This window comes from Chelonoidis abingdonii, chromosome 4, assembly GCF_003597395.2.
Source record: "Chelonoidis abingdonii isolate Lonesome George chromosome 4, CheloAbing_2.0, whole genome shotgun sequence".
In the NCBI taxonomy this organism is placed as follows: domain Eukaryota; kingdom Metazoa; phylum Chordata; order Testudines; family Testudinidae; genus Chelonoidis; species Chelonoidis abingdonii.
In genome coordinates this window covers 123,967,179-123,979,459 of record NC_133772.1, presented here as the reverse complement: position 1 = coordinate 123,979,459, position 12,281 = coordinate 123,967,179, and the positions used below count along the sequence as shown (strand labels likewise).

General features: G+C 44.7%; 1 protein-coding gene across 1 annotated transcript in view; it reads right to left on the bottom strand.

Moving 5' to 3' along the window:
- GOLGA5 (golgin A5) overlaps positions 1-10,015 on the bottom strand; it is a 34,579-nt gene extending 24,564 nt beyond the window's left edge. The window contains exons 1-6 of the mRNA XM_032777448.2: positions 9,764-10,015; positions 8,119-8,733; positions 5,786-6,007; positions 4,486-4,705; positions 3,560-3,683; positions 603-806 (exon numbers count right to left, since the gene is read on the bottom strand). Coding sequence (XP_032633339.1) covers positions 603-806; positions 3,560-3,683; positions 4,486-4,705; positions 5,786-6,007; positions 8,119-8,683 — 1,335 coding nt within the window. The 5' untranslated portion in view covers positions 8,684-8,733; positions 9,764-10,015. The remainder of the gene's footprint in view (positions 1-602; positions 807-3,559; positions 3,684-4,485; positions 4,706-5,785; positions 6,008-8,118; positions 8,734-9,763) is intronic.
- Positions 10,016-12,281: the final 2,266 nt, after the last annotated feature.

Sequence of the window (12,281 nt, the reverse complement as noted above, 5' to 3'; positions counted from 1 at the left end):
TGTGGCAGACAACGAACAAGGAGCAATGGTCTCAAGTGTGCAAGGTGGTGGAGGCTCTAGGTTGGTTATTAGGAAAAACATTCATTTATGAGGGTAGTGGAAGCACTTGGAATGGTGCTTACGAACGGCAGGTGGTGAATCTCCATCCTTAGAGGTTTTTAAGGCCCAGCTTGATGAAGCCCTGGCTGGGATGATTTAGTTGGAGTTGATCCTGCTTTGAGCAGTGGGTTGGACTAGATGACCACCTGAGATCTCTTCCAACTCTAATCTTCTATGATTCTATTGCAGGATCAGGATTTTAATTTGCATATCAATTATCTAACTCAGTCTTCAGCAGCATGGGATTCTATTAAATATAATTCTATCATCCTGTATTTCAAGATCTATTGCACCATTATAATATACTGTTAATATAAAAAGAGGCAAAAGCAAATACATCACTGATCAGATGTAGAAAACATAAATGGAACAAAATTAAACATGATGCCCCATTCCAACAATTCACTGCTCCGTTTCATTTTAAAATCAAGCGTGTCGATGTTTTTGGATTAACCTGGATTTCTTCTCAGTTATTTATACTCAGAAGGGAGTTGCATGCTTACCTGGAGTATGCGAGTAGCTTTTTGTTTGTAGTCCACCAATTCCTGTTTAACAGACTCCAAGTTGTTTTTCGTTCCTTTGACTTGATGCTGAAGCTCCTCCACTCTCCGCTTCTCATCCACATATTTTCGTTCTGCTGCAGTAACTGCTTCTGCCAAGTTCTGCCGCTCAACTTCCATTTTACTAAGGCGAGCAGCAAACTCATTCTATTAGTGGCAAAAAGAGTTTAAACAATTAACACAATCCCAACTTTCAGTTAGCAAAAAAGAGGTTTCAATGCTAACTATATAAGAAACAAGACATTCACTCCCTCCAGGTTAAAATCTTCTTCAGTACTTTTTATTCAGACAAAACTCACACTAACTTTAATGGAGTGCTAAATCCTAGAAAGCAGCTAGATCCAAGTCATTAAACAGATATATTCTTTACTAAGCAAAGAAAAGTCATATTATTATTTAAGCCATATGACTGACAAAATGAGCAAACTACCCCTTGAAAAGACACTGTCCACTTCGGGTTTAGACCAATGTTCCCTCTAATTTTTACTCCTGGGGGATTTCGGTGCCACTGTGCATGCGTGGAATTTATGATCCCCGCAGATTTCTTTGCTTCCCCGCAGAAAAATGACTCTCTGACAGGGAAACAAACGGAAGCCACAAGCGTCATGAGATCTGCCCCAGCAGTATGTTTCGGGTGCCCAGAACAGCTGGCAGAGAAGTAAATCACTGTGGGGCAGGAGGCAGGACTAGAGAAGACTTGGCTGATGGCACCTACCCTGCACTGGGCACAGCTGCTAGTCCTGGTTGGGCTGGGGAAGATGGACTTCCTCTTCCCCTGTAAAGCATCCAGGGCTGTGTCAGACCCACCCCCAGATTTCTCCCCTGGCTGCAAGAAACTCTCTCCTCCTTCCCCACCGCACTTCCTTGCACCCATTGTTCCTCAGCTGCGGGGCAGGGCAGCGGGAGGGGGAGGGAGGAAGAATCATGGTACAAGGAGCTACTCCAGGATCCGCCCAACCCCCATGCATCCATACCCAGACCCTCCTGCCAAGCCTCACCTCCCTGGCAGCCAGAACCCCTGCCCTGCCCGACGATCCTCACCCGCCCTGTACCTAGACCATCCTAACAATCATCCACACATGGATCCCCACCCTACCAAGCACCAGCCAGCTGCATCTGGATCCCCCCCATCGAGCCCCACTCGCCGAGCATCTGGACCTCCCCCAAATAAGCACCCCACACCAAGACCCCCTGCTGAGTTCTATCCCTGCCAAACCTAAACCCTCCCCGCATTGAGACCCAACCACCTTCACCTGGATCCCCCTGCAGAGTCCCATTACCACTGCACCCAAAAAACCCCAACAAGCCCCTGTGCATCCAGATCCCCCCCAACACCCAGATCCCCCCCCCACAGAACCCTCTCAACCCACACCTGGATCCCCCCACACTAAGCCCCTCCACACTTGCATCCTGCCTTGCTGAGCCTGCCTACCCACACCTGCCTGGTGCATCTGGAATGGAGGGGCACACTGGGGTGTTTCTGGGGCAGGCCCTGTCCTTGTGCTGTGTCAGGATTGGGTGCAGCCTCATCACTGAGTCAATGTCCTGGGGAGCTGCACAGTGATCTCCCACCTCTGTGCAGCCAGCGGCTTGTGCTCCCCAACATAGGCGCCGACTTCTAATGACGCCGGTGGGTGCTCGATCCCCACTCTGCCCCGGCCCCGCCTCAACTCCGCCCCCTCTCTTCCCCTTTTCAACTCCTTCCCCAAATCCCCGCCCCGGCCCCGCCTCTTCCTGTGAATGCACCACATTCCCGCTCCTCCCCCTCCCTCCTGGAGCTTGCTACAGCTGTTTGTTGATGGCAACTGCTGGGAGGTAAGTGGAGGAGTGGCGACGTGGAGTGCTCGGGGGAGGGGGAGGCAGAGGAGGAGGTAAGGTGAGGCGGGGAGCTTGGTTGCCTGTGAGTGCAGAGCATCCACTAATTTTTCCCAGTGGGTACTCCAGCCCTGGAGCACCCATGGAGTCAGCACCTGTGCTCCCCAATGCCATGCTGGAGCCTCCACATTTGAAAAATAAAATTTGACAAATTTTGCAGAAATTTAAAATATTGTGTGCAGAATTTTTAATTTTTTGGCACAGAATGTCCTCAGAAATAAATCACCTCCACATAGGTGCACATAACAAAATTCATGTGACGGGGGTGGGCTGAGGGGTTTGGAGTATAGGAGTGAAGGCTCCAGGCTGGGGCAGAGGGCTGGAGAGTGTGTTTGTTGGGTGTGAGGGGGCAGCTCCAGCTGGGGCTGTGAGCTCTGAGGTGGGGCCGGGGATGAGGGGTTTCGGGTGCAGGCTGCTCCAGGCTATGGCGGGATAGGCGCCTCTCCCTCAGCCATCGCAGGGCTGGGGCTGGGGCACCTCTTCCCTAGCCACAGCTGGGCCAGGTTGGGGTGCCTCTCCTCTGGCCGCGACAGGTTTTAACATCTTCTTGTTGTAGAGTGAACACCCAAAAAGCATACTAATTTGGGAGAATCAGAAAAAAAATGGATCAATGGAGTCCATTGTCCAAATTAAGTGCAGTTAAGTAATAAGCAAAAACTATAAACTATGGAAAGTAAACAAAATTAAAACTAGTTCAGTAATCTATTAACAACATGAGTTCACAAATCTATTTCAAGAGGAGTTTTATGTTAAACACAAAGTCTGGTAAAAACAGAACTACAATAAAAGTGGTCAATAGTTTCTGGACTGTTTCGCCACTGAATCTGGAAAATAAAATTTAAAGAAAGCTAAATTAATTAATTAATGTACAATGGACACCTACTTCATCAGAGGCCAGATCCTGCCAAGTGCTCAGAACCCTTAACTCCAGGCAAAGTCAATGGGAGTTGAGGGCACTTGGAATCTCAGGATTTCAGAAACCCAAAAGCAGAATCTGACACTCCACATCCATTTTCACATCTAACCTGCATCTGCTTGTAACTTTCTTGCTCTCGCTTCAATGCGGACTCTGCATCACGTAGCCTCTCCTGCACAGTTTGAAGAGCTTGATTCTGCAGGCTGCTCCCTTCACTGTGGTCTTGTATTATTCTAAAAGTATTACAGAATGTCATTGAAAACTAAGCGTATATACTATGCTTTCAAGGTGGAAACAATAAGGTGATTTTTTCAAACTATCTTTTGTCAGAGAGTAATAATTAAATGATTTGCCTGGTTTTCACTTAGCAATGTTTTTCTTTTCTAATGCAGAAAAAATCCTACAAATATATATTCTCAAAAACAGTTCAGAACATAGGTAGAATAGCAAGAATAAAACCTACAGCTCCTCTAAAAGTAAGAGCACCCCACATATTCTGTTGTCTAAATTCTACTTCTAACTTGAAGAGTTTTACTGTTAGGTTTGTTTTGTTTTGTTTTTAACTAAAGGAGCAAGTATTCAACTGACTACTGAACACCCAACGTGGACACAAACAGGAAAGTTCTTACACTTGTAGGCAAAGATATTTTATTTGCCCTTTTGGCCAAATAGTCTTTACCAATGTGAGATCTCAAATTTCTCTCTCAAATATTAGAATTACACAAATGGTATATATAAAATGTATTTGAACAATTATATCAATTCACTCACAAACAGACACTTACACAAGCAAGTGGCAATTAATCTTATTTAGGACTCTAACCTGTTCCCACTGAAGTCAATGGCACATTCATGTTAAGTATGATGATATCTGAATCAAGTCTTAAATAATACTTACATTTTTTCAAACTAAAATTCTCAAATCTAGATATATAGGAAAGCGATAACAACTGTCATTTTGACTACTGGAAACACCAATCTTTATAGCTTGAATTCTCCAACCTTTACTATTGTTTTGAATGGGTTTTAAAGTACCGTGATTTTTCACTCTGTAATGCTTCCAGGGCTTCTGTTCGAGTACTCAGTAGCTGATCAGCTTCTTGCAACCGCACTTTCAGCACGGCCAGTTGGGAATCCTTGGCAGAAACAGCTTCTGTAAGATCATCAACCTGAGCTTGAAGTTCTCGAACCACCCTGTCACTCTTTGAATGGTCAACATTCCATTTTTCTACCCTTGCTCTGGCATTCTTTAATTCTGCAAAAAAAGGATATATATGCATAAATACAATAAAATCTGCTGCCTCAAAAAAAAAAAAAAAAATAGATGCCACATGGTTAGAATGCCACTTGTGTCACGATCACCCAAGAAGAAATTAAGCGCAACCAGTTGAGTTTATATAACATTGAAAAAAAAGTGAGAGCTGACTCAAATACTAGAGCAGATTTTCTTAATTCAAGCTGCTGAAGCACAAAATAAAACTTAAAAAGTTACAACTACTAGAGTCAACGAGTCTGTGTTAAGATGACATCTGAGTTTGTACCCAAAAAAAAGACCATATTAGTTTTAACCTTTACTCAAAATTATCAGGTTAAAATCCATATACAATACTGTTTTAAAAAAAGATTTCCCTAACCTGTGGTATTATCAGCTTTGATTAGTTAAACAATATTACAAATTTAATTGGCTTTTTACTAGATTTTGCATTTCAATTAGCTTAGGCATGGAACATAACAGGCTAGTCAATTTGACTTTTTTTTGTTATTCTTGAGACTGTTTCACTTTCTGGACCTCATATACTTGCATAATACATGCCATAATGTTTGTGTTTCAAATATTGCAGGGAATTGTTGTTCCCTTAAAATTTTTTTTTTTAAATGTGTAAACATTTCTAAAAGCAGTGGCCATTCCTGAATCTTGTTTTTACACAATCTAAATACTGGGTCTAATTAACGTGTCCCTTTAATCACCACTCTTATTATTTTGTTATTATTGTTGTTGAACGATTACTTCTCCCAACTATCTCAAGTAAATTTTTTTTTGTTCCAGATGGTTTCAGTGAAGGCCATGTTACCTACCATATGAGAACATCTTTGTCTTAATTTCATTAGGCACTAATGAGCTTAAGGTGGATAGCTCAAAGACACTTTTCATTCTCTTCAGCTTAGTACTCACTTAGACTGTCAAAAATCACTATGCTTAATAAGCCACATCTATAGATTTAACTAGAAGTACTTGAATCTGAACACAAGTCACTGATGGAGAGGCAATACTCCTTTTCACTAGAATCTCAAAACCAGTTAATATTTTGAAATATAAGCTTCCAAACTAGACTACCTTCCTGTGTTTCTTTGGATCTCTGAATTAATGAAGCCATTTCTTGATTTAAAGACTGAACCTCATTCCGAAGCAGTTGATTCTCCAGGCGAAGATTGGACAGCTCATGCGATTTGCAATCATCATTAGCTGAGAGGCTGGGATTAGTCGTTGTATTTAGTGATGAATCTTTTGTAACACACACTTGCGTATCCAATCCAGAATCAGAGCCATCAGGAGTTTCTGTACAAAGAAATCTGAGTTAAATCAAGTATATTTGTTTGTTGGTCTACTTATTGTGCGTAGCCATACAATGATCCATATATATAATACAGATATTTCACCTTTAAAGTGGATCACTGAATAGCTATTCACAATAGACTTATATGGTACCATATTTTAGTACATAGTATAATGCAGATGATTCGTACAGTGTAGTGAGAACAGCCACAGATGGCATAATCTTTAGCAATTGGTTATAACAAAAAGTCATATTTCGGGTGGGAAAATATTAACATTTTCATGACTATGCTGCAGAAAACTTCAGAGATACAGTCAGCAAGTGATGTGTTTTTTGTTGTTGTTTTTTTTTAATATAAATGTCCAGGTTCACACTGGCTCACTGTTAGGACTTTACATTCTAAAGCTACACAAACTTGAACATATTTCTAAAGTAAATTTTTTCATCTTGGAATTATATTGCCAACAGCAAGCCTCAAAAATCTAATCCAGACATAGATGGGTGCAGTTTATTCACTTTATATAAGATTGCCTATTAAGGTTACTTCAGTTATGCCGATCTCTTCACCAACTTCTTTACTAACCACCTGGCCTCAAAGTATTTAATCAATCTATTTCTTGGGGAGGCACTTTACAAAGAAATGTTTACTATAACAACATTGGAAATTACAATGATTTGAAGCACTGTAGCAGGCTGTGGAATATTTCCTTTATTCTTGCCTCATATCATACTTCCGTAAGAGGTTTGTAATACTATTCAAAAGTTCCTTGTAATTTTCATCCATCTAGAAATCCTAAATCATATAAATTCCCTGAATTATAGGAACTAAGTAGAAATTCTCTTTTATAAAGTAGATGCTAATAGAAAGAACAGCAGTCTAAGCTAACAGCTGACAGTGCTCTCACCAAGTCACCAGAAAACACACATCGGAATTTGCATTCCTAATAGGGGGTTACTGAAGTCTTATATAACATTCTTGATGCCAATAAGCATACATTATAGGGCCTTATCTTTAAAGCCTTGCATTGGTGTCAACATGAAATAGTATGACATGCAGGGAGAGTAAACAAAGTTTTGTTCCACACATGTTAATTTTACTTCAGATTCAGCGTATCCACCATGGATAACTGGATGAAAACCAGTGAATGCAGACTGAAGTCAGTACAAAGCAATGATGTCTACGTGAATCCAGTGTTTTAAACTGTCATCATACTCTTTACTTCACCTTGTGCCCACCAACAAGCCTGCTCCACCTTCAACAGTCCACATCACACAGTGCCCTAGGGAGATGGGGTGGGACATTAATTCTGAATACTGACACACCAAGAAAAAAGCACCACAAATCGAAGTAAGATTTGTTCAATACTTCTTGAAACTCCTGCCCTAGAGTTGAAATGTTCTCAGTGCCATTCCCTTCCTTTTAGTTTATACAGTCTTCACATAACCAGACACTGTGTGACAATACATTTATTTTTGTCAATAATTATAAAATGCACAAATAGCCTATCTCCATTTTACAACTAGCTCCCACAAAAGTTATGGACTCTCTTATGTCAGGTGCACTAAGAGACATACTTAACTAAAAAGACCAATGATTGGCCTATAATGTGACATGAATCTACAATTAATACATCCTGAGTTAATTGTGATTAATCATTAGAGTTAAGAACTCTTAACTATAAACACACAAATTTTGAGAAGTAGCCCACCCCTTATAGTTTAAGTCTTTTTACCAACTTCAATACAATAAGTGAATAGAATAGGTTTGAGTTAATAATACTAATACATGCACTTACAGAACTTTAAATATTCAATTAAATGTACTGATATCAACTAAGTACTCTCATGAGACAATGCATGCATTATACCCATTTTACAGATGGAGAAATGGAGGGAAATAGGTAAGGTTATTCCAAGGCCACCCTGTGAATGAATAGAAGTGCTGGGGTTAGAATAAAGAGGTTCTTGACTCTCAACCATGTTATTACTCTAGAACACCTTTCCCTCATATTAGAATCTATTTCATTTATTGTCAGTAAATTTGTTTCCCTCCACATAACATGGTTTTAAATATATCTATGTTCAATAAACATCTATAGTTCTAGTTAGCTACCATGGCTTTGACTCCTGATGGAACTGTCTTCAGTAGTCTTTATATTTTGTGTACTTGTAGGCACAGAACTAATGCTTGAAGTTCGAGAGTGATTCTGAAGAACAACTGTCTTGCTCTTCTCCTTTCTAGGGTCCATTCGTCCATTAGCTCCTTTCTCAGAACTATTGAGAAAATCAAACAAAAGCTCATCATCAGGTTCAGACTTTTTCCTTCTCACAAACTGGGAAGAAGGTCTGGGTGTGGACACACTTTCTGCTGGAGAAGATGCCTCTGAAGACATCTTGGATGCTGCTTTAACATTTGCAGTTCCAGCTAGGATTGTAGCTTTCTGGTGTTTAATATTATCAGCTGCTGAGGAGATATAGGTTGCTTTAGATGATGTCTGATATTTCAATTCTCCGGTTTGCTGGTGCAGTTCAGGATATTCCCTGGCAGACTCCAAATCCGTATTATCATACATTACGTTCCCTGTACCATCTTTTTTGCTCAAAGCTGATGCAGCTCCTTGATCGACTCTGTTGAGAAGGTCCTCTGCCTTTCCGGCAAGATCAGCAAGCCAAGACATAATGGATGCCTACTGACAAAATCTATAGAATTGAACTCCAAAAGCATGAGCTGCAAAAAGATACAAAATGGTTACAGATCAAATATATGTTGACCAACTGAGGCATTTGGTTTATCTTTGTTGTAAACTATGGTTATGTTAATGGTTTTGTCCTTGTTTCATCCATTAACATTACTGGAAGGAGTCCAAATCAGATGTTCTTACAGGAAAATGTAGAGTAGGGGTAGTCAATTATTTTTTGTCAGGGTCCAAATTTATCAGTCAATGTATAGTTAAGGTCCAGACCCCAGAGAAAATAAATTAAAAAAAAATAATTATAATAAGTAAATAAAAAGATTTCAGAGTCCATTCAAGCGACTACCCCTACTGTAGAGGAATGAGTTTTAGTTACTAAACCAGCATAGTCACTCAGGGCATCAACACCTGCTAACCGCTGTGGCAACCCCTATAATTATAAAATGATGGTCTACTTGCAGCAGATTAAAGGGAAACAAACTGGGATAGATAGGGAAATAGGAAGTGATGCAGATAACCACAGGTGTATAGTAGAAAAAAAGTTTATTTGACCTTTGACAAACAGACCTCCCCAGAGGCACTTGAAGGAACTCCTGCCCCAACACAAATGGTTTGCTTTAAAACAGATGCAATGCCTAATCTTGTGGACTGCGTGGACCCCTTTAACCATGTTGGAGAGAAGGGCCCATATGGGCAGCAAGGGCCAGGCTTTTAAAGGTGAGAACGTCAGCTGGGGCTAGGCACCAATATACCTTTGCCAGGCTGGTCCTGAGCGCCCCTAGGCTGCCAGCGAAGACACACTGTGCCTGTGCTCGGGGGGACCTTGCCCCATACGAGCCCACAACCCTGTCCCGACCCTGGAAGAGACACAGGCGCCAGCCGTGCGGACACCAGTGACGGGGTCGGAGACAGGGTTGGCATCGGCAGCACAACATGGGGGGAGGGAGCAGCCGGCTCAGAATGAGGACTCGCCCTTAACCCCCACCCACCAAGCCCTTCCCGTCCCCCACTGCCCCCAAACCCCTCCTCCCGCGCTGTTAGGCCCCAGCACAGCCCCGGCCTCACCTTGTCCCGGCGCCCGCCCTGCCTCCACGGGAGCACCCAGCCGGCAGCCGGGCGAGGGATGCGGGGATAAATCGGCGGCGGAGACCGCAGCGCTACATAGAGGCCGCAGGCCGGACACGGCAGCTCAGCTCCATCTTCCGGGAGACGTGGCCACCAGATGGGTGGACACAGGGACCCAGCGCACCACCGGCCAGGCCGCCGGATGCGCAGGCGCGCTCAGAACTAGCCCTATGAGGGCCAGAAGCTCGGAGCCCTCGGAGAGGAGGGGCAGGGAGGGAGCAAGGCCACGCCCCTTGCCACGAGATCCCGCCACTCCCAGAGAGGCCCCGTAACGTTCCTGGCGGGAGGGGCGGAGTTAGAGCGGTGCTGCAGATTTTATCAGCAACAATCTCTCGCGCCGCCTGGGGTCGCGCTGCCAGGCGACGGGGAGGCCTGCGCACTTCGGCCCTTCCCTCGCTGCTCCTCCTCCCCGATCTCCTTCCACGTGACCCCCCCCCCCGCGGCTCTCTCACAGGCCCCTCCCTCTCGTTTGAGGGCAACGGGTCTAACGCAGACAACCCCTCCTCCGCCCCCCTCACAGCCGCGAGGCGTGAAGCGGAGCAGCGAGCACCCTCTAGAGGGCGCTGTGAGCTCACACAGCAACGAGCTACCCCAGCTGTCCAGGCCGGGCCCGAAACCTGCTTCTGGCCCCTGCTCTGTCCCGGAGCAGCTTCATGCTCGCCCCACCTCACATTCCTCTCCCCCTCCATCCAGTGGGAACAGCTTATCAGGGGTAGTGCCGGGGTCCCACCCCCTGAGCGCTTCCCAGTCTTTCACCTGGTTCTCCCCATGCTGCTCCTGAGAGGCAGGGCAGCCCCTGTAGCCCCAGTTGTGTGGATGGGGAACCATAGGCGTAGTTTGGCTTCTGTGTGAGGGTAATAATAGGCATAGATCTAACTTTTGGATTTACCAATTGTTGTGGTACTTAAATTACAGTGTACTTGAACTCACAGGTACAGTTTACATTCATTATTTAATCACCCTTCATTTTTTGTTTTAACTTGTTTGCCATGTTTACCAGCTACCACTTAAAAATCAACATCAGCGTAAAAACAAATTCTTGAGTAAACAGAACCGAGCTTTTTCATGCAACTGAAGCATGTCTCCCATGTTTTAGAGACACATAAATATGCAATGCACACATCGAACAAATCCATCGCTAAAGCTTGTCCCCTTTGCTCATCTCCGTAACCCCATTCCACTCACATTTAACCTTCCCTGTTCACTTTGTCACTCACCTGGGCTTGACACAGTCAATGCTGTACACTGCACAGACACTTAGGAAGCAACTCAGATCTTATGTTCACTTGCTGCATGTTACCAGTGGTGCTTAGAATGTGGCCCCCATGTCTCGATGCCTGTGTTCCTGGGGCAAATCTCTTATTTTATAGGCAGATAAAACTGAAATGGGCCCAAGCTAGAGCTCTGCTGTGAGGGAGAGGGTCAAGAGCTGCTCTTCTGCCCCCCCTTTAGGCAGCCCATGTGGGGAAACTAACCTGGACACAAAGAGCGCCTGGCATTGTTGCTTACCCCTCAACCCTTGAACGTTCCTCTGTGCCCTCCTAGGGAGCTGGGGGGAAGCAGCAACATTAGGTGCTCTGTGTGTCCAGGTCAGTTTTCCTGGCTGTGCTGTGCTGTGAAGTATGAGGAAGTGCTCTCCTGCCTTCCCCTTACGCAGCCCAGATGGAGAATCTGACCTAGTCGCATGTCAGCACTTGCCCCTGCAAACATTCCTCTGCGGGGAAGAACCAGGGCCAAATAGAAGGAGAAATCCCCCTCCATGCATCATCTCTGCAACATATCCAGTTGGGGGGGGCAATGCCCCCCAACTCTGCCCCTGTGGGGAACAGGCACCAAGAGGCTAAGTATTTTGCCCAGGGTCGTAGAGGACACCTGGAAGAGCAGAGATTTGAACTTGTGTTTCCTAAATCTTAGGTTGCTATCTAACCACAGGATCATCCTTCATTCCCATTGTCAGTATGTGCTCTTCTGCGACCGCAGCAGTTCCCAAAATATATTTCCTTCCCAGCCCCCTTCTTTGAAAAGGACACACATTACTTCCCCCCATATTTAGCCATCTATTACTTGTACTTTTGTGCAGTCCACCTGCTAGGGTTGCCAACTTTCTAATCACACACTGGGGTAGGGGGTTGGTGTTGTGGTGCGGGAGGGGGTGAGGGCTCCAGCTGGGGGTGTGGGCTCTGGCATAGGGCTAGGGATGAGGGGTTTGGAGTGTGGGAGGGGATTCTGGGCTGGGGCAGGGGGTTGGGGTGTGGGAGGGTGCGAGGTCCAGGAGGCACTTACTACGGCTCTGAGGAAGCAGCCACCAGGTCTCTGCAGCCTCTAGGTGCGTGAACAGCCAAGTGGCTCTGCACTGTGCACACTGCCTTCACGTCCACATGTGCCACCCCCCGCAGATCCACTTGGTCATGGTTCCCAGCCAATGGAAGCTGCGGAGCTGGGGGTGGGGGCGGGGCAG